General features: G+C 44.7%; 1 protein-coding gene across 5 annotated transcripts in view; it reads left to right on the forward strand.

Annotated features, from left to right (window-relative positions):
- CBX5 (chromobox 5) overlaps window positions 1-13,745 on the forward strand; it is a 34,600-nt gene extending 20,855 nt beyond the window's left edge. For 3 of the 5 annotated variants that reach the window (XM_005679854.3, XM_005679858.3, XM_005679856.3), the window contains 3 exons: window positions 248-434; window positions 3,695-3,795; window positions 5,447-5,714. In XM_005679854.3, the coding sequence (XP_005679911.1) occupies window positions 248-434; window positions 3,695-3,795; window positions 5,447-5,597 (439 nt within the window). In that variant the 3' untranslated portion in view covers window positions 5,598-5,714. Of the gene's footprint in view, window positions 1-247; window positions 435-3,694; window positions 3,796-5,446 lie in introns of all 5 variants that reach the window. The other 2 variants (XM_005679853.3, XM_005679855.3) reach the window with 2 other exon arrangements.

Below are 22,022 nucleotides of genomic sequence, written 5' to 3' on the forward strand. Positions count from 1 at the left end.
CCTGTTGGCAGGCATTTGAATTTTCTGTCTTTGACTCCTAAAATGCTGCTATAGTTGTATGCAGGTTTTTTTGTGTGTGTGTGTCTCAATATATTGGATAGATTTCTAGAATCAAATTGATTATCTCCTTTAAGCATAGAAATTCTGTTCCCTTTTTGCCTACTTGTCTTCTGTAAAGTAAGGTATTGGATTCCCTCCTACCCCAAAACTTCTTCATTTCTTTCCTTTTTTCTCCATTCTTGCCCAGGGAGCACAATACTTGGGAACCTGAGAAAAACTTGGATTGCCCTGAGCTAATTTCTGAGTTTATGAAAAAGTATAAGAAGATGAAGGAGGGTGAAAATAACAAACCCAGGGAGAAATCAGAAAGTAACAAGAGGAAATCCAATTTCTCAAACAGTGCTGATGATATTAAGTCCAAAAAAAAGAGAGAGGTAAGCTTTATTTCTCCTCTCCTCCCCCCCTCACCCCCCACTCTTCTGCTTCCTGTGCTTCCTCCTCGCTTCACCAAAAAAGGGGGGGCACTGTTTTGGTTGTTTTTATTCTAGGGATGGCCTATAAGGTAAATTGTTGAACACAGGAGCTCCCCGGGGAGTTTTGTTGATCCACTACAGCGCCCCCTCCTGGCTGAGTAAGAAATGTACTATGTGTCCACTGAATTGTGTCAAGGTGGCAAAATTAAATCCCTGTAAAACATTCAGCCACTCAGTGCCTTTTTTGTGAATAGGTGGCTGAGAGTCTTCAGTGAATTTTTTAGGGATAGAAAGAAGCTTTAAAATATCTACTACTTCACTTTTTTCTTTTATTCCAAAGAGAGCACTTAACTTTAACCCTTTATATTCTTTCTTTTTTAACTAAGGTGAAATCACATAACATACAACTAACCATTTTATTTTATTTTTAAATTATTTATTTATGGCCACACCAACACATGTAGGATCTTAATTCCCTGACCAGAATCAAACCCATGCCCCTGCATGGGAAATGCATAGTCTTCACCACTGGACTGTCAGGGAAGTCCCTAGTTAACCATTTTAAAGTGAACAGTTCAAAAAAAAAAAAAAAAAAATAAAGTGAACAGTTCAGTGGCATGTGTAGTCTCTCTTGATCCTATTGTATTTTTGCATACTTCAAATAAATTACTTTTCATCTTCCTTATGAATATTTTTATTCAGTTTTTGAAAACGTGTTTATGAAATTTTGGTTTGATTCAGTTATTTTAATCCTTCTGATATATAGCTGTTAAGTAACTAGCCATAAGCACTGTTCCTGTCTTTTTTTTTCTTGTCTATATCTTTTCCATCTGTGCACATGTGTCTCCATCACCCCCCACAGCTTCCATTCCTTTCATTAATTTCAAGGTTGTGAAGTCTTTTGTGGTGAAGGATATATCATACCCTTAAAGTTTAATAAAATAAAAGTGTTAGTCTGCTTCTGAATCTTCTAGCATCCCTGCCATAAGCATCCATATTTATCTTCATTCTCCTTGGATACCCGTCTTGCTAGAGCATTAGTTCTCAGCCCTGGCTGCATATTAGACTCATGGCAAGAGGGGCAGGCGGGTGTTTCAAAAGCCTCCGGTATTGCTTTGGAAAAAGAAGCCTCCGGTGCCCAAGATGCACTCCAGACCAATAAAATTCAAATTTCTGTGGGTTGGACCTATGCGTTAGTATTTTCTAGAGACTTACACAGGTGATTCCTGGTCTCCAGAGGAGAGAAAATGGGAGAACAACTTTCCAAAAAGAATTGAAATAAGAATGAAAGATTGGAGGCTGTCGGTGAAAGTGGATGCTAGTATTTTGTTTGTTTCCCTGATTAATTTTATTTTTTGCAATCTTATTTTTTAAAACTGCCCTGTTCTGGTGAGGTGTGTATATCATTATGATATAGCATACTAGCAGATAATTTGAAAATGCCTTCCCTTCTCTAAGGAGCTAAGGCTTGGGTCTGTCTTTCTGTTTTACTTTTTTATTAGTCCTTTGTATTCTGGTTCTTGTCATTTGATGCATTTTCCAGCTAAGTAAAGAGACCAAGAAACAACACAGCATGACTTCTGTAGCCATTTTTGACATTCAGTGTGTATTGCCTCAACCTAACGTTTATGTCCTTTTAAAAAGGAGCAGTCTGGGGGCGGGGGAAAAAAAAAGGAGCAATCTGACTTTGAGACACCGGCCAGTGCAGAGTTTGGTTCCTAGGCCAGGTTTTGATGCTGCTGACCTTGAAAACCACCCCCCTACACACATGTCCCTTACATTGTAATGTTCATCTGGGGCCCCTGGCAGCATTCTCAGCAGTGCTGATGGCTGTCATGTAGGCAGCTGGGAAGATAGGTGATTGTATATTTTAAAGGTGCAGGGGGAGATTTCGTTTCTTTCTTTAGACCACTGCAGAGGAAATTTGTTAGTCGGCATTATGCCTGATTTAAGATTACTGCCTGTGTGATGATTTTAGCATTTTCCTCGCCTCGGCTCCTTTTCAGCTGCTTGAACATTTTTCTTCTCTTCCCTCCCTATGTGGCAAACTGTTTTCAGCCGCCAGCTATGATTTACGACTTGGTTGCTGTGCCAGCATTCCAGCTGTGAGCAGCTGTGTGCACATCTGGGACCCTCCTCCCTTTAAGCGCCCCCAAAAGAGGCTATGCTTTTGAGCCTGTATGTCCCCTGATTCATGCATGGGGTTTCCTGCTCACTGCGGGTCCTGGTATCTTTGGGACCACCTGGATGCTGAAGGCTTTGTATCTCTCAGAAGAAAGCAAGGTGAAAGGCAGATCAGAGATTTTAGCATGAAAATCAGACATGGGCGATTTAGTTCATTTGGGCAGTCTTTCTAAGTCTTTTTTGTGTTACCATTAGATAAGCTGGCATTATCTTCCATAGTAAGGTTGTTTAAATTACCTGGTTTGTATACAGTTTCACCGTTTTGCTCTCACCAGTGCCATCGCACCGGAATCAAATCCTATGCTCCTTATCTAGATTGCATGATTGCAATTTGACCAAGTTTGAATAATCCCCTACAGAATTTTTTTTTTTTAATCCCTCTCCAGTTTATAAAGCTAATGACCTATCTCCATCAGGAGGGGACAGGCACAGATCAGGACCTCTTCCCCAGTTCATGGGGATTATAGTATGTGATCTCTGAAAGAAATTTGCTATTTTATGGTAGTTCTTTGAATCCCTTCTTACTCTTAATCACTGTTCATTTGTAAGTACAGATGGCTATGTGAAAAAAAGTATTAAAAATACTGGTCAGTGTTAGGTGAACTGAAAGTCCAGAGAATAAACTCCAGATTGAGAGGTGGTATAGTTGAAGTTTATAAAATGAAAAAGGATTTAGTTCACCTGGACTTGTTTAGCATCTGAGAAGCAAGTTTAAGGATATTAGATTAGGGGATGAGAGGGGTTCCTAGATGATGACTCCAGAATATTTAAGGGATATTAGCAGTTTTAGGGGCCACTCCCAGGCCTTTGATGGAATACTAAAAGGACAGCTGCATCTTCCTGCAAAATAGCTCTTAGCATCTCTGTTACTGGCTGACCCAGTATTGTATTTCTGCAGTTCTAAGAACTTTATGAATTAAGTGACAAATATGATATCCAGTAATATTAACTTAGGTTGTGTTTTGTTGAGCTGAGAAACAGGAAGGTTTTCTACTCTTACCTCCAAGCCATAACCTTTCTTCATCTTCTATTTATAGCAGAGCAATGATATCGCTCGGGGCTTTGAGAGAGGACTGGAACCAGAAAAGATCATTGGGGCAACAGATTCCTGTGGTGACTTAATGTTCCTAATGAAATGGTGAGAGAGATTGGGCCTCCCTCTGCAATTGTGTTTCTTTGCAGTGACTTGAATTCATATGGAAGATAGGGAGGGAAGACTTGAGTACTCCCCAGCTAAGAATTTTGATTGTCAGGGATCTAAATTTTTAACTGATACCAGCTGTCAGTATTAAATGGGAATTACGGTTCAGAGTGGATTTAAGATTGTAAAACTTTGGTATTAAGCCAAATTACATTAGCCCACATACCAGAAAATGGTAGAATTGAGGTAGGAAACATATAAACATGACCTAACCATTTATTTACACAGTTCTGAATCATTTACCGTTACACCATGAGCCTGTGGCCATGGGATAGAAATTGAGTGAGGCTTTCTGCCACCACTGAAGACCAAGACCGCTGAATAATGTCTAAAAGAGAAAAGTAATCTTAACAAAAAGCATTAAGGATAATACTAGCCAAAGCACAAGTTATTTCATCCGGTAGAGGGAATAGCTCTTAGAGGAAAGTGTAGTTGCTTCCCCTCAGCTTGGTTTCTTAAAGTCAGAGTGATTTATGGTGCAGCCCCCCTGCCTTTCTGTTTCCAAGTGTTCTGACTTGTGATTTAAGTTGGATCTCTAAATAGAGGGTTCCTGCTACAGTGCCACTAAGGAAGCTAATTACCTTGAAAGTTGGATAGTCAGGAGGTTTAACATTTTATTTGATCGAAATTTTGCTGGTAAATTACCCAGAAGCCTATATTTGAAGAATCACTATAATCTGTCCAAAGTCAGGAGCTGTATTGCCTGCTCTTCCCACTTAGCCATATGTGGAACTTAACGATTTACATTCACATATTAACTAGCTTTTTCCACCACAGTCCAAATTTGGGTAGCTGCTCTAAGCTGTGTGTTTCCCCCCTCCTCTTCCTATCCATAATGCTTACCTCCATGAGTTCAGCATCTCCATTTTCTAGAAAAGGAATTAGGTGGAGGGGGGAAAAAAGAAGTTAGTTGTCTTTTCCCACATCTCAGTGGAATGTTAATTTAAAAAAATATTTTTTTCTTGATTTGGAATCTTGATTAAGGAACTTGGTAGATTTTTGTTGTTTTTGTTACACTGGATAGCAAAAAGTGTAACTTGAGTAATTGAAACTTGCAGCTAATTCCTGCATTTCATTTTAATGACTAGGTTTTACATTCTTTGCTGACTTAAGTTTCTATTTTCTTATTGTTCCAACCTACAGTTCTGACCAAAGGGATGAGTGTTTAAAAGGCCAGAAGATGAGGAGAGTTAGGACCCTTTCATGATCCAGATGATCCAGAAATTGGATTGAGCAATTTATGCGTAATCAATAGGGCTGAATGTAGCTTTGATTGTGTGTTCACTCACATGCTCATACACACAAATAAAACTTCTGAAAGCAGAATTTATAGAGTAGTTTAATTTTCAGCCTTTTAATTAAACCCGCTATGTGTTCCATCTATTCTAGCTGAAGACTTCTATTTTCTTCCTGATGTAGTCATTAAATGATGTTTACTAACAATTTGATTCATTGGAGCCGTTAGGATCCTTTTCCTTTTGATGGAGAGGAAATCAAGTCAGCTAATTCATAATTCAGTAACACAAACCAGTGTTTGGACAGACTCTCATTCTTCCTCCCTTCTAAGTCTCATATTCTTTCTCTCCAGGAAAGACACAGATGAAGCAGACCTGGTTCTTGCAAAAGAAGCTAATGTTAAATGTCCACAAATTGTGATAGCATTTTATGAAGAGAGACTGACGTGGCATGCATATCCTGAGGATGCGGAAAACAAAGAGAAAGAAACAGCAAAGAGCTAAAGGAGGGGGTGGTCTCTGTCATTTCTCTTTGTACATAATACATTCAGCTCCCTGCCTCCTCTCCTTTCTACCCACCCCCTTCTATCCTAAACACATCCATAAAAAATGTGCTTATCACTGTGCTCCACAGGAGAAATGTTGGTATTGGTTCTCTTGTAACATAACTGATGGTCTGATTCATGATAAGTGTCTCTCTGTGAAGACCAGGCATTTACATACTGTGTGTAATTCCCACCATTTTTTCCTTTGCCCTGCTCTCTCCCTTCTGCTCCCCTGTGACCTCAAGATGAATTTTAACTTTTTAGTCACCTTAGAGTCTTGATCTTTTCGGGGTTGGTTGCTTTTTAGGTGGGGGATTTTGGTATAATGATGTTGAATTTTGGTTTCTTGCTTTGGCTCTTAGAACATGTTGATGACCAGCTAGCCTTTGTTTTGAGATGTTGGGATGGAAGAGATGTTGCCCGTCTTTTAAAAAAGCCAATAGCAACTGCCTACCTGTTGGGGCTTTCCCAACCTCATTCAGCTCTACCCAGGAGAATACAGGGTTCCTGATGTGGTCTTCTGGGCCACCCTCTGTTGTTCATCCTCACCATCCTCCCAGAAGAGCGGCATCCTTAGGAGGGCTTGAAATTTTACATTCAGATTTGTCAAGGCACTCCTCCTAGCCCCAGGACTTTTGGCCTTATTTCTTAGCAGTCCCTGATTCGGCTTCTGCAAGTTGGTGAAGTCTGTTATAAAATGACAAGATTATTAACTGTGGAAATTTGTAGCTATTAGTACATGAGGATGATGGGGTAGGATACAATTGTCTTTATTATCACATTTGGTATGTATGTATTATTTCCTTCCATCTCTCTCATTTGGATTATATATTTATGTAGGTGTGAGTGACTGCCTGGTGCTTGTGCCAAGGTGCTAGGCACCCTCCAACCCTGCCAACTTTTGTGGCCTCCCAAAGCAGTCGTGTTACCAAAGAGGCTTCAGACTTCTCAGTGGACCCCACTTTCCCCTCCATGCCATTATTTTCAGTGGGGAATTCTTGGAGGGGAGCCACTGGCCACAGTATCAATTTTAAATATTCATAGCATTTATAATCATAAATTCCTTGCTTTGTTGACTTACGGATTTACCACCAAGAGTCCCCAAAGTGTTAATGCCCTTCCCTTTTTCCACCCTCAAACTCTTTGGTTGTTGGATCTTATTTTTCCTTTTTAATTTCTATGGAAGACTATCAACCTTCGAGAATGACATGCCCCCGGCGTCAGCGTGTTGATACAGCCTCTCCCCAACTCAGCAAAATATTTCCTTTTTGGCTTCTTCCTGCTTTGCCAGTATGTTGAGAGGTTATTTTTCTGATTATAGCCTTCAGCCTTTGTTCCCCAAGAAACACCCTACTTCTCTTTTCCCTTTTTTTCTTGTAGTTAAAGGGGGCTAGAGAATCAAGACTAAAAGTAAGGAAATAGCAGGGTTTTGAGCATCCTTGTCCCAGCCTGAAGCTGAGGAAATAAGAATAAATGCTTGAAATAGCCTTAACTCTAGAGTTCACCAGCCATTGAGGTTGTTTTTGTGGTTGCTTTTTATTTTTAAAACATAGCTGTCTGGCCAGGAGCATTCAACCATCTCTAGATTTTTCAGAGTAATGAGGGGAATGGAGAGATTGCTCCAGTTCACAGATGAGCCAAATAATATGCAAATCATATACCCATTCATAGCATTTGTTAACATTGCTTCCCTGCTCAGCTGCTGATTGAATTCTGTGTGCTTGTATAAATTATGTCAAAGATTATACTGCACAGTTGAGAAGACAGCTGTTGCAGTGACATGACAGACTGGAACAATGAAGCTTTTGGTTTTAGCCATCCAGGAAAATCCTTCTGAATATGTGATTGGGTGAGAACTCATCACCCATACCTCAGATGGGTCGGAGTTTAATCTCCATCTTCCTTAACTAAAGGAATTAAAGGCCTTGATCAAGTGCTGGATAATTGACAGTTGTTAGTAGTTAATCTGATGGGCATGTGAAAGAAAGGATGGTCAGAAAAGAGGTCTTTCCTGCGAGTAACTAAGGATATCAATTAGGATGTGCTAGAACGGGACAAGAGGAGGCCAGAGCTGCTGAGGAGACCATCTGGGTCTCCATTTGCAGGTGGAGAAAATGACAGCTCGTCCATGTAGCTAGTGTGTGTCTCCAGGAGGAGTGGGCGTGTAAACAGAGTACAGTGGCCGTGTTTTTAGAGCGCAGATCTAGGCCATGGACGAAAACCAGCCGGATTACTTGGTACTGAGATTGGTCTTGAGGAACCTGGGACACATGGTTGCCAGGGTTATGGGTAATGTTTAAGACATTCATCAAAATCTGATTTCTTTCAGCAAAAAAAAACCAGTATTGTCTACTATTCATCACTGCTTTAATACTTTAGTTTTCACTCCATTCATCTTTTTCTGTCCACAGTTATTGAAATCAAGGTCTTATACTGTGTGCTGCCCAAACAATGTGTTCTCTCCCTGCCTAACCACAGCCAGTTCTGTAGGAATAGAGGGAGCCAGCCGCCAGCCTGTGCCTCCCGCATTTGATGGTGTCAAGTAGCTGTCCAGGCCCTTGGAGAATTGCAGCCTCGAACAGAAACCTGCTTTCATGGGGCTTTCTCCTCTCAGAAGAGTTAGTAGCCCTGGGCTAAGCACTCTTAAATACCTAGGTCTCAAGTGCTCAAAGTGTGTTTTTCATGTGTTAGTCCTCTTTCAAAACATCTTCCTAATGCTGAGTTTCTTCTTGTAATCAGCATTCAAGGATTTCTCTTTCCACAGAATGTAGGAGAGCTGCGAGCAGCAGAGTCTACCAAGTCAGCATAGCTGCTTCTCTGAGCCCTGGGCTGGACAGAAGCCCTCACGTTAAGATCAGCTGTTAGAGAATGTCAGCCCTGATGGAAGCACCCGTTCTTAACCTGGAGAGGGCCATATCGTTTTTCCTTCTACAGTCCAGTTTTTCTCTGCTCAGGAGAACATTTGGACCTGTGGTGTTCTAACACTCGAAAGTCTGGATGGTTCTTGGCAGTCCCTCAGCCATATATCTGTACTACTTTTTGTTGTTGAAGAAAAGCTGGTCTTGTTCTTGGGCGGTTTTCAGTTATTCTTAACTCTGTTCCTGTGCTATAGCCTCCCTACAGTTCCATTTCCTTATCTTTAGGCCAAATCCTGGGGCCTGCGGGAAAGTGCTTGTGATTTTCATCTTGTGATTTGGTTGGATCTGTGTTTAGCCCAGCTTACCTAAAGGTGCAGAGGGGTCAGAGGGATCCAGCAAGTGATTGTCTTTGCCCTTAGGGTTTGGATTCTGGGGCCTAAAATAAATTCACGGTGACACAAGAACCTCAGGAAGGGTTATGTCATTAGACTGGAGATGTGGAAATGGTTTCTCACAAACGAGATCAAAGGAAAAGCTCGTTTGGCACCCATAAGTCCATCCTTTTGGTTTAGTTTTTTAGAGTGAAGGTTAAGTGCTGAGATGTGTACTATTGTAATCAGACCACCAAGCAAGCATACCTGTCAGGGCAGAGAGAGGAAAGGTCTGAACCCAGTGTATTTATTTTTTTCCATTTTGGCTCTACCACTAATCATAAAAGTTAGGTTTTTCAAAAATTGAGGTGTTACCTGGCTTGCCCCTAAGAGCATATGCTCAGAATTGGGGCCCCCACCCGCCCAGTTAGTCACAGTGGATTTGTATTGAGCTGTCCAGTTCCTGTCACATTAGTGTACATCAGCATTTACTTCATTCACTGGACATTTTTTGGCCCTGGGGATACGAAGTTCAAAAAGATGCAGTCCCTGACCTCAGAGAAGCTTCATACTGGTGCATAGTGTAATAAATGTTACAGATGGGCACATATTTTATATTTGGGGGCAGAGACCACTGGTTGGTGTAGCTTGTGGTTCTAGAGTAGTAGGGTGATGGTTAGGTTCGTGTGGAGAAAAGATCAGTGACCTTGGATGAACCAAGGTAACTGGCCATAGATGAACTGCAAGGGCTTTTTAGCCCAGAAAGTAATGAGAACAGGTTTAGTTAGAAATGCTACTCCTGAGAGAGAACGACAGGTTACATGGGGGTTGAGAACCCCTGGCTTTGGTCCCTAGGTTCTTTCCCGGAGTATTTAATAGTGTAGTTAATCCTTGCTTGTGGAAAGCATCAGCTGTGATGCACAGCCAGTTTTGTGTTGTTACTTCATCGTAGATTCTGTAAAATGTATTCCTTGCAGATCGAGAGTTGCTCACACCCTTTCAGTTTCTCACGCTTTTTGAAGGAATTAACATGAGGCTGACTTGGAGCCTAAAACAGGGACATACTTTCCAATGTGCTGAAAAGAAGGCTTGGGCCCATCTGGTGACACTCTGTTCCGGACAGCGTAGTTTTATTTCATGCCGCAAAATGGTGATTTCTAAGCAGATATTGTGTCAATTATGCGGAAACCTCCCAGAAACACATGTGACCTGGAGTTTTGGACTTAATCCGTCTGGGGAGGTCCAGGGTGAGGCCGATCCATGCTAAGAGAGCCGTGCTAAGAAACAGTCTGACCTTAAGAAATGTCCTAATTCTGACCATGTGACCACAGGGAAAATGATACTTTTCTCTCCCTGCATAATTGAGAGTTGGATAATTGAAAGTTGACTTAAAGGTGAAAGTTCTTTGGATAGCTTCATAAAAATTCTAGTTTCTTTTCGCTTGTGCTGAGTTTCTTGAATTTTAAACTACCTCATCTTGTCTCTTTAGAGTTTCTTCAGCTTGTCGTTTGCCGCTTTAACATCGTGCTTTACTCTGACTGTTTTCTCAGATGGAGTATTTCCTCTGTTGAGAGCATGTTTTCTAGCCTTTCGTTCTGATCCTCATTTCACCCAGCATCTCATGTTGCTCCTCTGTCAGAGAAATGTTTTAAGATAGTTTAAAATCTTGGTTCATTGGAATAAAGTGATCCTCCTATTTGTCTCTGAGGTCAGTAGGAGAAGGAGTTAAAACAAGGTGGTGGGAGGGGACAGACCCTGCACTGGAGGCAGCCAACAAGGGAAGAGCCATTAATTAAGACAATTTCAAAGTCAACTGATTGTGATCATTAATGTCACAATAGATCAAAACCTAATTATCACAGCCTAGGTAAGAGCCATCAGTATTAATCAGAAAATCTAATAGGAAACTATTATCAAGAAATTAGGCCAAATTGAACGCAATGAACTTTTTATCTTGTCATTCTCTCCTCTCCTTTTTCTCTCTTTCTTTTTCAATTTGGTGATGTCCCCTGGCATTGGTAAGTGTGACCCTCACAGCTGACCCAGGCCCCAGTGGCCAGCTTGTCATGCTTTTTGAGGAATTCTAATGCAGACTGACCCTGAACTGTCACTGCTGCTTTAATCAGTCTTGAATTTGCGCATCACCTGGACTTACCAGTGTGATCAGCAGTCAATGAGAAAAGGTTATATTTAGGTCTTACAGTGGTTGGTCCTTCCTGGAACTAGAGTGTCCCTGGTGAACGTGATGCTGTGTGTGTTAACTCACTGTTTGAGCTTCTGATGGGCGTAGGATCCTGTTGCTCTGGCTACTGCAAGTGGGTATGGAGGAAAAGGGGCGCTTCCTGCCTGGAGATTCTTCAAAAAGACCTTGGAAGAGGTCAAGTGTCATCATATCATGGCACTTTTAAAGGTTCAAGTCAGTGTTTTGCAGTTTCCGGTAGCTTACGATTTGATCTAAACCAGGACTGGCTGTGGCTTTAGTTTAGTTTATCCCCTAGTTTTAGGGTAACAGTCATAGTGGTTTCCATCAGAATCCAGTATAAATCCAAAGGGGTTGGGGATATGTTTTTCTTTTGCCTTTTGTTAAAGATTTAGGCCTCTGGCAGGAGGAAGGAATATTACAAAAGTCTCTGACTAGTTAATAGAGATCCCTTCATACCACTTCATACCCCCTCCCTAAATGGAAAAATGAGTGTCACCATCTCTCTCCTTCGTCTTGAACTGATGTGAAGATACCACAACTCCTGAGGTTGAGCTGAGGCAGAAACGGTGGACAGCTGCCACCCCTGGGGGTCATGGGGGAAGGACGAGTGGCAGCAGCGGGTTGGTGGCAGGGTTCCCAGGGGCGCCTGTAGAGAAGGTTGCCACTGCTGTTGCTGGCTTTTCCCCGCCAGCATGGAGCTCAGAGCACTCCCCACCGCCACTGAGGAAGTGGTTCTTAGCTTTCTGCTTGAGTGTGGTCTTGCTTCATTCTGAATTTCAGGATTTGGGTTACTCAGTATAGAACTTTGAGAAATCGGTGTGACTTGGTCCTTCACATCTTAATGGTAAACTGAGTATTTCTTTATAAAAGAATTCATGCCCTTAATGTTTAAAATGTAACTTTATTTTCAAAACACCCATTAACGCGTGAGTTTCAGAAGTAGTTTGTTTCTTCTCCAAGACTCCTTGGGTTACGCTGGATGAATAATAGGCCATCAGTTAATACTTGTGGGTTGATTGGGTTCATCTGGTTGCAGAGTGAGTTCTACCTACCGACTTCTGCTCTCAGTGCTCCAGGGTGTGGAACAATAATTGAGTGGATGCTGACTGTGTGTGCCAAGCTCCTCCACTGACTCATAATGGCTGACCTTGGGCAAGTCACTCCTTTCAATGCCTCAGTTCCCCATCTGTCAAATGGGGGTAATAATACTGACCTACCTCACAGGGGTGTTGTGAGGCATTGTAAATCATAGTTGACAGAATCCTTTAGGGTCCTCGATGGAGGATGCCTTGAGCCGAAGTCTAGGTTTTTGTCCTCACTGAGTTGTCCCAAGGTTGGACCTACTTAGTGACCTCGGCAAGTTCTCTGGCCCCCACCCCTCATCAAAGCTGCTAGTTCAGATGTTGACAGTGTTTTCATGAATGTTGGAGTCTTAATAGTCCAGACTTACTTAGGATGTTACGGGAGAACGGCACTCAGTATTTTCTGTCTTGCATCCACAAAAAGAGGCTGTTTTGAGACTGAGAGCATTGGATTAAGGAGTCAAGGGTGCTACTGCTTGTTTCCCTGCAGGTTGGGAGTTAAGGTTTGGAACGTACTGGAGCTGTCTCAGGAGCAAAGTACACACCATGGGCGTGTTTTATGTTTCTCACTCCCTGAACTGATCCCAGGACAGCTGGGTCACTTCACTTCTAGGTATCTGTCCTTGAGCCTCTGCCTCCCCATAGGAACCAGCTGGTTGAATAAACATAACTGCTTCCTCCATCCCCCACCAAAAAAACAGCCACGGTGGAAAATTTTTTTTTTCTAGGGACATGATTAACACTCAGAATTGGGCCTTGATACTCCTGAGAGCTTCATCCAGTTCACCCTTTTCAGCATCTGTCCTCTCTTTCTCAGTGTCCACAGTCTGAACCTGACTTTGACCTTTTTTCCCTCTGGTTTGGGAAAACTTTCGGACACTAGTTGCCCAGGTGTGGGCTCGAGAGCCTTACTCTCCATCTCAGTTTAGGGGCTCAGCCGGCTCCTCTTCTTCCCAATAGGGCTCTTTCTCTCTCTGTCCTTGGCCCTAGATGTGTAACCCACGAAAAAGCACAAGGTCCTGGCCCCTTGCTGCAGTCACATTCCAGTTCTTGGTCTTTTGTGGACTCCTGTTCTCAGCACCGGCAGCACCAGGCGGTTCTGGGGAGGCATGGAGGGTGGAGAGAGCATGTCTGCCATCCTGCCAAGTAGTCAGGAGCTGGTTTGCCTACAGCCCACAGGCCTCCCCACCCCTTCCCACAGGGTGGGCTCTGAGAGACTCCAGGAGCTGGGTTTCTTTCAGCACTCAGTACCATCGTGAGCAGCAAAACAAATCACACTTTGTAGCCAGATTTCTGAATGGAAAAATGGGAAATTGAATTCTCTACGGACCTTTTTGATTTGTGGGGGAGTTTTGGTTGTGTTTCTTGGTTATATTTCAGCCAAACATGTCTGCTTTTGATTTTTTTTTTTTTTAGGATAAGTGATATATATATATGTTCTCCTTTTAAATGTAAATGTTTCAAAGTAGGCAATTTACGTGTTTCCATACCTGACATCTGATGCAGACCTCATTCTCTCCCCCCTTCCACCCACCCCCTTTCCCTCTTTTCATACTCTTGTATTGGTTCTAATAAATGGTTGCTTTTCAAGTACGGATCCTGAGTGGTGATTTGAAGATGTGGGTCTTACCCTCCTTCCTTAATTTGGACTCAAGCCTCGGCCAGTAGCAGCACATGGGTTTCTGAAAGAGCTGGGAGAAAAGGGCTTTTTTCTAAGCACTCTTGGTCTCTGACTTTCTCCAAACAGCCACGGGGTGGCGCAAGCCTGAGGGAATAAGAGCAACTGCACCCTATTTCCTGCTCCTTCCCTTAACCCCTTCAAATTCTGCGCCTGCCTGATCCCCAAGTAGAGCTCCTGTCTGCTCCAAATGGCTGGAAGAATAAACATTAACCTTTGGGGACCCCTGGAAACGTCAGCTCATAGTTACTGAATTTGTGGAAAACCACTTAGACAAACATTTAAAAATCCCAATACATGTAAGTTTATAAATAATGACTATGATCTTTTTGATTTGCTTCACAAACACCAAAGGAATTGAACATCTAATGATTGTGGGGCACGGTGGGGGCAGGAGACAATTGGAAGTTGGATTAGAAAAAAAAGGTAGATAATTAAGCATTTGCTGGGTAACGTAAGCCTGTCGCAGTTCTGAATCTCATAGGAACATGGGCAGAACCTCGGAGTGAGCAGTGAAGACGAAGGGATGCCAGTGAGCAGAACCTTGGGGAGTGAACAGTGAAGACGGAGGGATGCCAGAACCCAGACCCGCTGAGAGTCGCCTCCTCTCCTTTTCCTCCATCTCTCATCTGCAATTCCCCCTCCTGTTTTCCCTTCTTGCTGCTGAGTTATAGGGTCTCCCCAGTCTAATCTCGTAAAGTCTCATGAAGACATCTGTAGGTTGGCTGGTTTAATGGTCCATGACCTCATAAACATGGGACAGGAGAGCCATTTGGTCGACTTCAGAGCCAGACCCTTCTGGACATTATTTATTTCCTACCTCTGAAGCTGGGGACTGCTTGCTTGCTCCCTTCCCTTTCCATCTCTTTCTAGTTCTCTCACCATCACGCACTTTATCTCTGCCTTGGGCCCATCAGAAAGCAAGACTCTGGAGTTTTGACACTCCCACGCCTAAACAGCCGTGTCTCGGTTTTGTTTCCCTCTGGTGTGTCAGGGTATGCTTGCCCGGCACTCAGCTAAGCTCTTCGCCGCTCATCACTCTTCTCCCGGGAACCCTGGCCCTCAGCATGCCAGCAAACGAGGCCGGCCAGTCGTGCCTGCCCCTTTGTCTCCACTGAAGGGCTGCGGAGCTTGCAAAATCAATGCAGCCCCAACAGGCTGGGGAAGATGGAGGGCCGCCGCGTGGGAGTCTGTGCTTAGCTGGATGACTGAGTGCATAGCTTGAAATCGCCCTGTTAAGAGGAAGCAGCCCCCCAGGCAGCCTCCTGCTTTTGGAAGGAAGTGGGAGAGGAGCCCCAGAGCCCCCGTGCTGGGAGCTGCTGCTGCACCAGAGTGTGTGCGGAACGCAGCCCATTACAGCCTGTGGATAGGCCAAGAGGCTCTCCAGGCCCGGGCTGTGACCTGTGGTGGTGGGTGGGGGACAGATAAGGCAAAGCCTGGCCAACTGGTGTGTGGCACGCCACATGCGCACAGTGTGGAGAGTAAAGGGGGAGGGAGAACCCACACAGACTCACCTGCATAAAGTTGTGAGCCTGGTGAAGACATGAATGCAAGGGTCTGGTTGTTTCCTCCTCCCAGGGTTCTCCTCCTCCCCCAACCCCCTCTGCAGCTGTAACATCTTGCTTTCCAGGTGCCAGCTCCCTCCTCTCGCAGCTTCTGTCTTTATTTGGGCGTCAGCGTGTGTCGGCGTCGGTATTGTTTTGGTTTCTCCCTTTTGTCTACTCCATCGTGTGTGTTTTTCTTGTCGGGAGCCACGTTAGGCATTACTGACAAAATGGAGGCACGGTCCCCAGCCCCCTCTCCTCATTCCGCAGGCACGGATCCCGGGATAAAGGAGTTAGGCCTTGTAATTCTGACTTGTCTTTTCCTCTCCTCGGCTGAGTTGACTGAAAAGGAATATTAAGGTGTTTATTGTTCTTGAGCATGAGAAGGCACAAAACCTTCTGCAGCATTGCGCAGAATATAATTCATAAAGTTAATCATTGAGATTTGTTTAAGGACTTTTACAAAAAAGTGTTCCAGGATGAGCACATAGGCTGCAGCTTGAGGCCATGGGAGGGATTGCTATCTGAAGCCTATTTGTGAGGAGAATGTTTATGGCAAAGGAGTTTACTGAATTTAGGGCTCAGAAATAATTAAAACAGTTAGAAGTTAAAGATTTAAGGAGTGTTGTAAAGTTAGCATATTGTACTATAGCTTATAGAAGTTGGGAATTTTTAGAGACACACTATAGCTAGAAGCCTTTTTAAGAGACAGTGAGCTCAGGATGTTAGGGGCAAACAGGACTTAGCAAGATTAGTAAACTGAGGAATGTAGCATGAGTTACAATGTAATCACAAGTTAACTATAGGACACATTAGAAGAGGTAGCTAATAGATGATAAGGCTGATTCCCAGAGAAATCACTGAAGCAGGAACTCTGTTTAAAGAGCAACAATGATTTATGGAGATAATAAATCTGGGAGAGGGGGAACTGAAAATGTCAAACCTCTGGCCTAATGTTTTTGTAAAAGTATAAAAGAGAATCTTAAACTTGGAATAAATAGGCAGTCCATAGAAAAATGAGAGGCTGTCTCATTCGCTGACACCGTTCAGCCCTTCAGGTTGAATCCCTGGCTGCTGGAGCTGGACTCCGGCATTCTCTCTTTCTTTTTATTCTCATTCTGGTCTCTGCCCTCCATGTTCTCTCCACCCTCTTCAAAGTCCATAAGCAGCCTCAGTTTGGACATTTAATTTCAACCCCATCAAATTATTATCTTTCTTGCAACAACCTGGGACTCTTTATGAGTTCTTTCTACCCCACACCACTGCTGGAAACAGGTGCATCTCTTTCTCCGTATAATGTGGTGCCCCCCACTCCCTCCCACCCCCCAGACTGGGAGAGGCGATGCCGGCTCAGCGGCCTCATGCTTCCTCTCAGCAAAGCCTTGTGTGATCATTTGGTTATGAGCCAAGGAGAGAGAAAGAGCTGCTGAGAATTGAGCTTGCTGATAAATATGGAGGCTGCTGAGATGAAAAGGTTTGGGGTTATTATTGCACCCTTTCCTCTTTCCCCCTCCACCCCTTCCTCCTGCTGCTGCTCTGTTCTGGGGAGGGAAGCTGGGGAGGAGTGGAGGCGCTGGCCACAGCTGCTGCAGCTTATGAAATTCTGCTCCTACATCTGCAGCAAGGGCGGGAGCAGGGCAGGTGAGCTCTGCTGGGAGAGGGAGGGGGTAGGGATGCAGAACCCCCTGCCTGGGCTGTGCAGGAATGTGATGGACCACTCCTGCTACTTCCAAGACCATGCTGCACCTCTCCATGCAGCCTGTTTCCGCCTTACTTCTCAGCCCCGACTGTAACCTGCTGCTGCTTTCCATTTCAACTCTCCTGGCAAGAACCGGGAGAGTCAGCTCCCAGAGACCAACCGGAGCTGACCGGGCTCTGGCCTCTGCCACAGCCCCCTTGCCTCTAATCCCTTTCTCACTTCTCCACTCCAGTCTGCACCTGGAGCTGGGAGGTGGAGGGCATGGAATTGCCGCTTTGATCCTCGGCGAGAGCAGGGGCTGTCTGTTCCTCAAAGGTGTTGTTGGGGAGAATGCAGCACCTCCGCTCCCAGACTAGGACACCAGATCTCTCCACGTGTTCTCCACCCTTCCTGCCTCTCCTCCACCACCTGCCCCTCTGACTTTTTCTCCTGTTCGTCACCCTGTCAGTTTCTGTTTTTCCCTTTTAAAATCATTTTAAAATATCTTTTCCCTTTTTTTCTCCCCCTGTTCTTTTATTTTCATGTTACTAAGAGTAGACAGTTAGTAAGAGGGCTTGAGGGAAGAGATTGAGAGGAAATGAAAAGTACATTTTCCCCCCCATTTCTCCTTTAGAGGAATGGGAAAGAGTGTCACCCGTTTTCCTTTTTCTGGGATTGGAGCATCTCTACCCGCCACCCTTCTGATTTTCTCAGCAATGATGTCTAAAACAGGGATTTTCTTAACCTTGAAAACCCATTTCTATTTTTATTGGTTTCTTTATGATTTTGTAGGGGAGAGAAAACCTTGCCATCCCTACAAAGTCAGTTCACTGTGTGATATTTTTCCGTGAGAATTTTTAAGATAATCACTTTTGAGAATTTCATAACCCTCCTTGAGATGACTGGAGTCTTGGGTGTTGTAACAAGGCTGGAAAACACTGATCTTTAGTGTCCACCTAAGCCAATTGGATACTTATTTCTGTATGAATTTGTTGCAGCCTTTCATCATGGGAGTAAAAACCTTCTTCATGGGGAACTCCTGTTGCCCCATTTGTCAGCTTACAGGATCAAGGGCAAGTCAAAATAGTTCTCAGACTCCCGCCCTCACCCCATAAGGCCGGCGACCCTGCCTTGTAGAGGGAGGTGAGGGACAGCGATCTGATCTCTCATCTCCCTTTATTTCACCCCACGCTTGCTTTTTTCACTCATTGCGGATTTGAGGGTTTGGTTTCTGGTTTGGATTAAGGAGCTGGGTTAGGCAGGACTGGGGAAGAACTTGCAAGCTCGGATTGGAGGAGGTGGAGCAGGGGAGGGAGAGAAAAGGGGGTCCAAGGATGTCCCTGCGAAAGACTGGGAGACCAGAATTAAACGAGGAAGGATGGGAGAGAGAGGCTTGGAAAACCATGATGTGCTGGGGGCCTGTGCGCATGCGCGCATGCGCTACCGCAGATAGGACCGAGGACGCTCACCGCGGAGCCCGCAAGGCCCTTCAAGACTGCCTCCTCTGCGTCCAGGCATAATATATTCTCCTTCACCCGACGCAGCGGGCTGGAGCTTCAGTTCTGAAGAGCTCTGGGCGGTGACTCAATGTAGTGTTTACCCTCATGTGTCCTGAGTTAGAATCATCTTTGCTGTGGAATGGATGACCACCCAGAAAATCTAGAAACTGTGTTAAATTTGGAACGCCCTTCTGCATCCTGAATGACTTCAATTTCCACCCTGGTGTAGGAGGTGGAGTGCCTGGAATCCTGATATTTCTTCCTTCAATCCCCAATTTTGCTTCCAGCATCCCAGGACGGGTCTGAGAGGAGAGGGTGTTGCGTGCGGTGGAGTGGCTGTACAGGGGTCCCATTGACTGAAGGCAAGGGTCTGCTAATGTGCATTAGAGATTTCTCAAAACAAAATAGTTGTTGCTCTCCCCCCAAAATGGATGAGGCAAACGGCTCCCCTTTTGCCACCAAGGATATGGCAGGTCTGTGTGTGTATCAGAGTTGAAGGGGTGTGTTAATTTGAGTATAATCAATCCTGAATATTCATTGGAAGGACTGATGTTGAAGCTGAAGCCCCAATACTTTGGTCACCTGATGCGAAGAACTGACTCATTGGAAGAGACCCTGATGCTGGGAAAGATTGAAGGCAGGAGGAGAAGGGGACGACAGAGGATGAGATGGCTGGATGGCATCATGGACTCAGTGGACATGAGTCTGAGCAGACTCCGGGAGGTGGTGATGGATAGATAGGGAAGCCTGGTGTGCTGCCGTCCATGGGATCACAAAGAGCCAGACACGACTGAGCGACAGAACAATTCTGAATATATGTTTTTGCTCATTTGAATATGTTAAATTCCATGGAGTCCAAGTCAAATCACTCTAATGGAGGGAATGCAATAGCCTGGGTAATTCAGGGAGAAGATCATCCCCAAAGCCTTTATGAATATGGTTGAGAGGTGCTTCGAACTGTGCTCGGGACAGGCTCTGGAAGATGCCTTATGGGCCAAGGGGAGGAAGTCACTGATGGTGGCAAAGGAAGGCTGCTCATAGCTCTGTACCAGGACAGCCATACAGATCAGAAGCAGAAAATTGCAGGCGCTGTGTCTATTCAGGTGGAAAGGCAGAGAGGCCAGAAAGGGCCTCAGGGGCAGCCTGCTAGTGCAAGGCTAGCAAGCATGTGGGAAGGTCAAGGGCGCAAAGAGTGGCAGGATAAACTGTGGTTTGAGAGAAATTAGGAAAGAACAGACGCTCACAACTGACCTTGCTCCAGAATTAGCCAAAGCACCAGCCCAGAACAGCCCAGGAAACTGGGAAAAAAAATCATCAGATGAGAATTCAAGTCAGGTTTTGTCATTCATAGGCTGTATGATATTGGTTAAATTAATTTCCCGTGCTAGCTGTCAGTTTCCTGAGGGGAGTCAGCTCAAATGTTGAATAATTATTTCATTTTTCACAAAATATTTTATCTTTTATTAGAATCATAACAAAAAAGTTGATAAAAGGAAAAAGTGGAAAACCCATAATCCTATCATATTAATATATAATACATATTTTTATATTTATGTGCTTGATCAGATTTTTGCCCATGGGAGACAAATTCATATTTTTACATTGTGTGCCGTTGGTGCAGTGGTAAAGAATCTTCCTGCAGATGCAGGAGACACGAGAGATGTGGGTTCGATCCCTGGGTCAGGAAAAGCCCCTGGAGGAGGAAATGGCACCCCACTCCAGTATTCTTGCCTGGGAAATCCCATGGACAGAAGAGCCTGGTGGGCTACAGTCCATGGGGTCTTAAAAATAGGACATGACTGAGCGAGCACTCAGCACTCACCATTTTGTATGTTTTTGCTTATAAAATAGTTCTATAGCACTATATATTCTTTCTAACCCCAGGTGAAGCACAAATAGCAGTATATATTCTTAACAATTATTGCTTAAAATTAATATGAATGTACTACATATGGATTCTACCAGGACCTGGGGTCTGGAAGGCCCTCTTCTACCTCTCTGGCTGTTTCAGCTCAGCCTCGTACCTTTGAACTAGTGATGGTTCCAGTGTTCCACTCTCAGCTCTGGTTCTTATCCTTGGGTTCCCTCCTCCTGAGATAGCTCAACCACTCTCATTTCAGCCACCACGTATGATAAAACTCATGAGTCCCAGACCTGTAACTCTGGGCCTCAACTGTTTGTCTCCTCTGTGTCCACGTGCCTTCTGCTGCCCCCTCCCGAGCATCCTGGAGGCTTCTCCAAGCAAAGAGCTTTATAGATGGAGTTATATCTTGTTTCTTCCTTCTGAGCTCACAGTCTAGGACATAGTTTGTGCTGGGGGATGGTCATTACAGACTTTCTGAGAGATGGACAGTGAACAAGGATGTGAACATAATTTAAAGAATGACATCCACTGCTGTGGTCCGGGTTCAGTCCCTGGTTGGGGAAATAAGATCCCATAAACCAAGCTTCATGGCCTGAAAACAAAAATGACATCCAGGGAGGTTGGATTTGTCTCGCTCATTACCTTCTCCAGAGGATCTCTGCACTGCAGGCAGATTCTTTACCACCTGAGCTATCAGGGAAGCCCTCCCTTGTTACCAGCAAGTGTGAAACTCACCAAGAACACTACCATGGTTGGCAAGACCTTCCCTGCCCAAACACTGGCCTCAGCTCCAGGCCTCCCTCCCGCCCTCCTCCTTTCTGCATGACACTGTCTGGGTCTCAACACCCTTATCAGTGAGGCTGGCCCTTGAAGCACCAGAAGACGTTCGATGGGTATTGAAAGGAGACGCTGGAGAGCTCTCCTAGGAGAGCAGGGCAGACATCTACGATGGAGAGAGAATAGGGTTTCTAGAGGATGAGAGGATGGGAAGAAACCAAGGCTCAGAAGAAAGAGGAGAGAGGAAACAGAAACGGTGGATGCATAAAAGGAGAGAAAAAGAAAAGAGAGTCAAAAGAAAGGTGAGAAGGATGAGGTACGGTGGAGAGTGAAGGAAGACGCATCACGGCAGGGAAGGGCAGCTGAGCTGTGTCCAGGCAACTCCTGGTCACCATCTCCATGAAAGAAAGGTGAGGAGAATCTTTACAGGGACAGTTTTATCCAGCCTCCTGCCTGTGAGATGGGGCAGCAGAGGGCTGTGTATCCAGGAATGTCTCAGCGGGTGGATACATCTTGTCACCAGCTCAGTGAGGTGGAGACCAGACCGGAAATAGGGCTGGTGTGAGAGAGGCTCTGGCCGAGCAGGGGTAGGGTGAACCTTGGTTGGAGGCAGAGGGATCAACACCGAGCCAGATGCACAGGACAAAGCAGAGCTGGCTGTGTGGCGAACGCACCGACGCCTCACAACTCTGAGAGGGACCAAGCCCTTGGGGGTCAGCCTGAGATGCCACGGTTGCTTGGTGATAGAGTCGGGGCTGGAACCAGGTCTGTCCTCCCCAGAACTTTTGCTGTGTGCTGCTCCCAGAGGCCTTAACTGTCCCCTCCTCAAT

The sequence above is a fragment of the Capra hircus genome, chromosome 5 (genome assembly GCF_001704415.2).
Source record: "Capra hircus breed San Clemente chromosome 5, ASM170441v1, whole genome shotgun sequence".
Lineage (NCBI taxonomy): Eukaryota > Metazoa > Chordata > Mammalia > Artiodactyla > Bovidae > Capra > Capra hircus.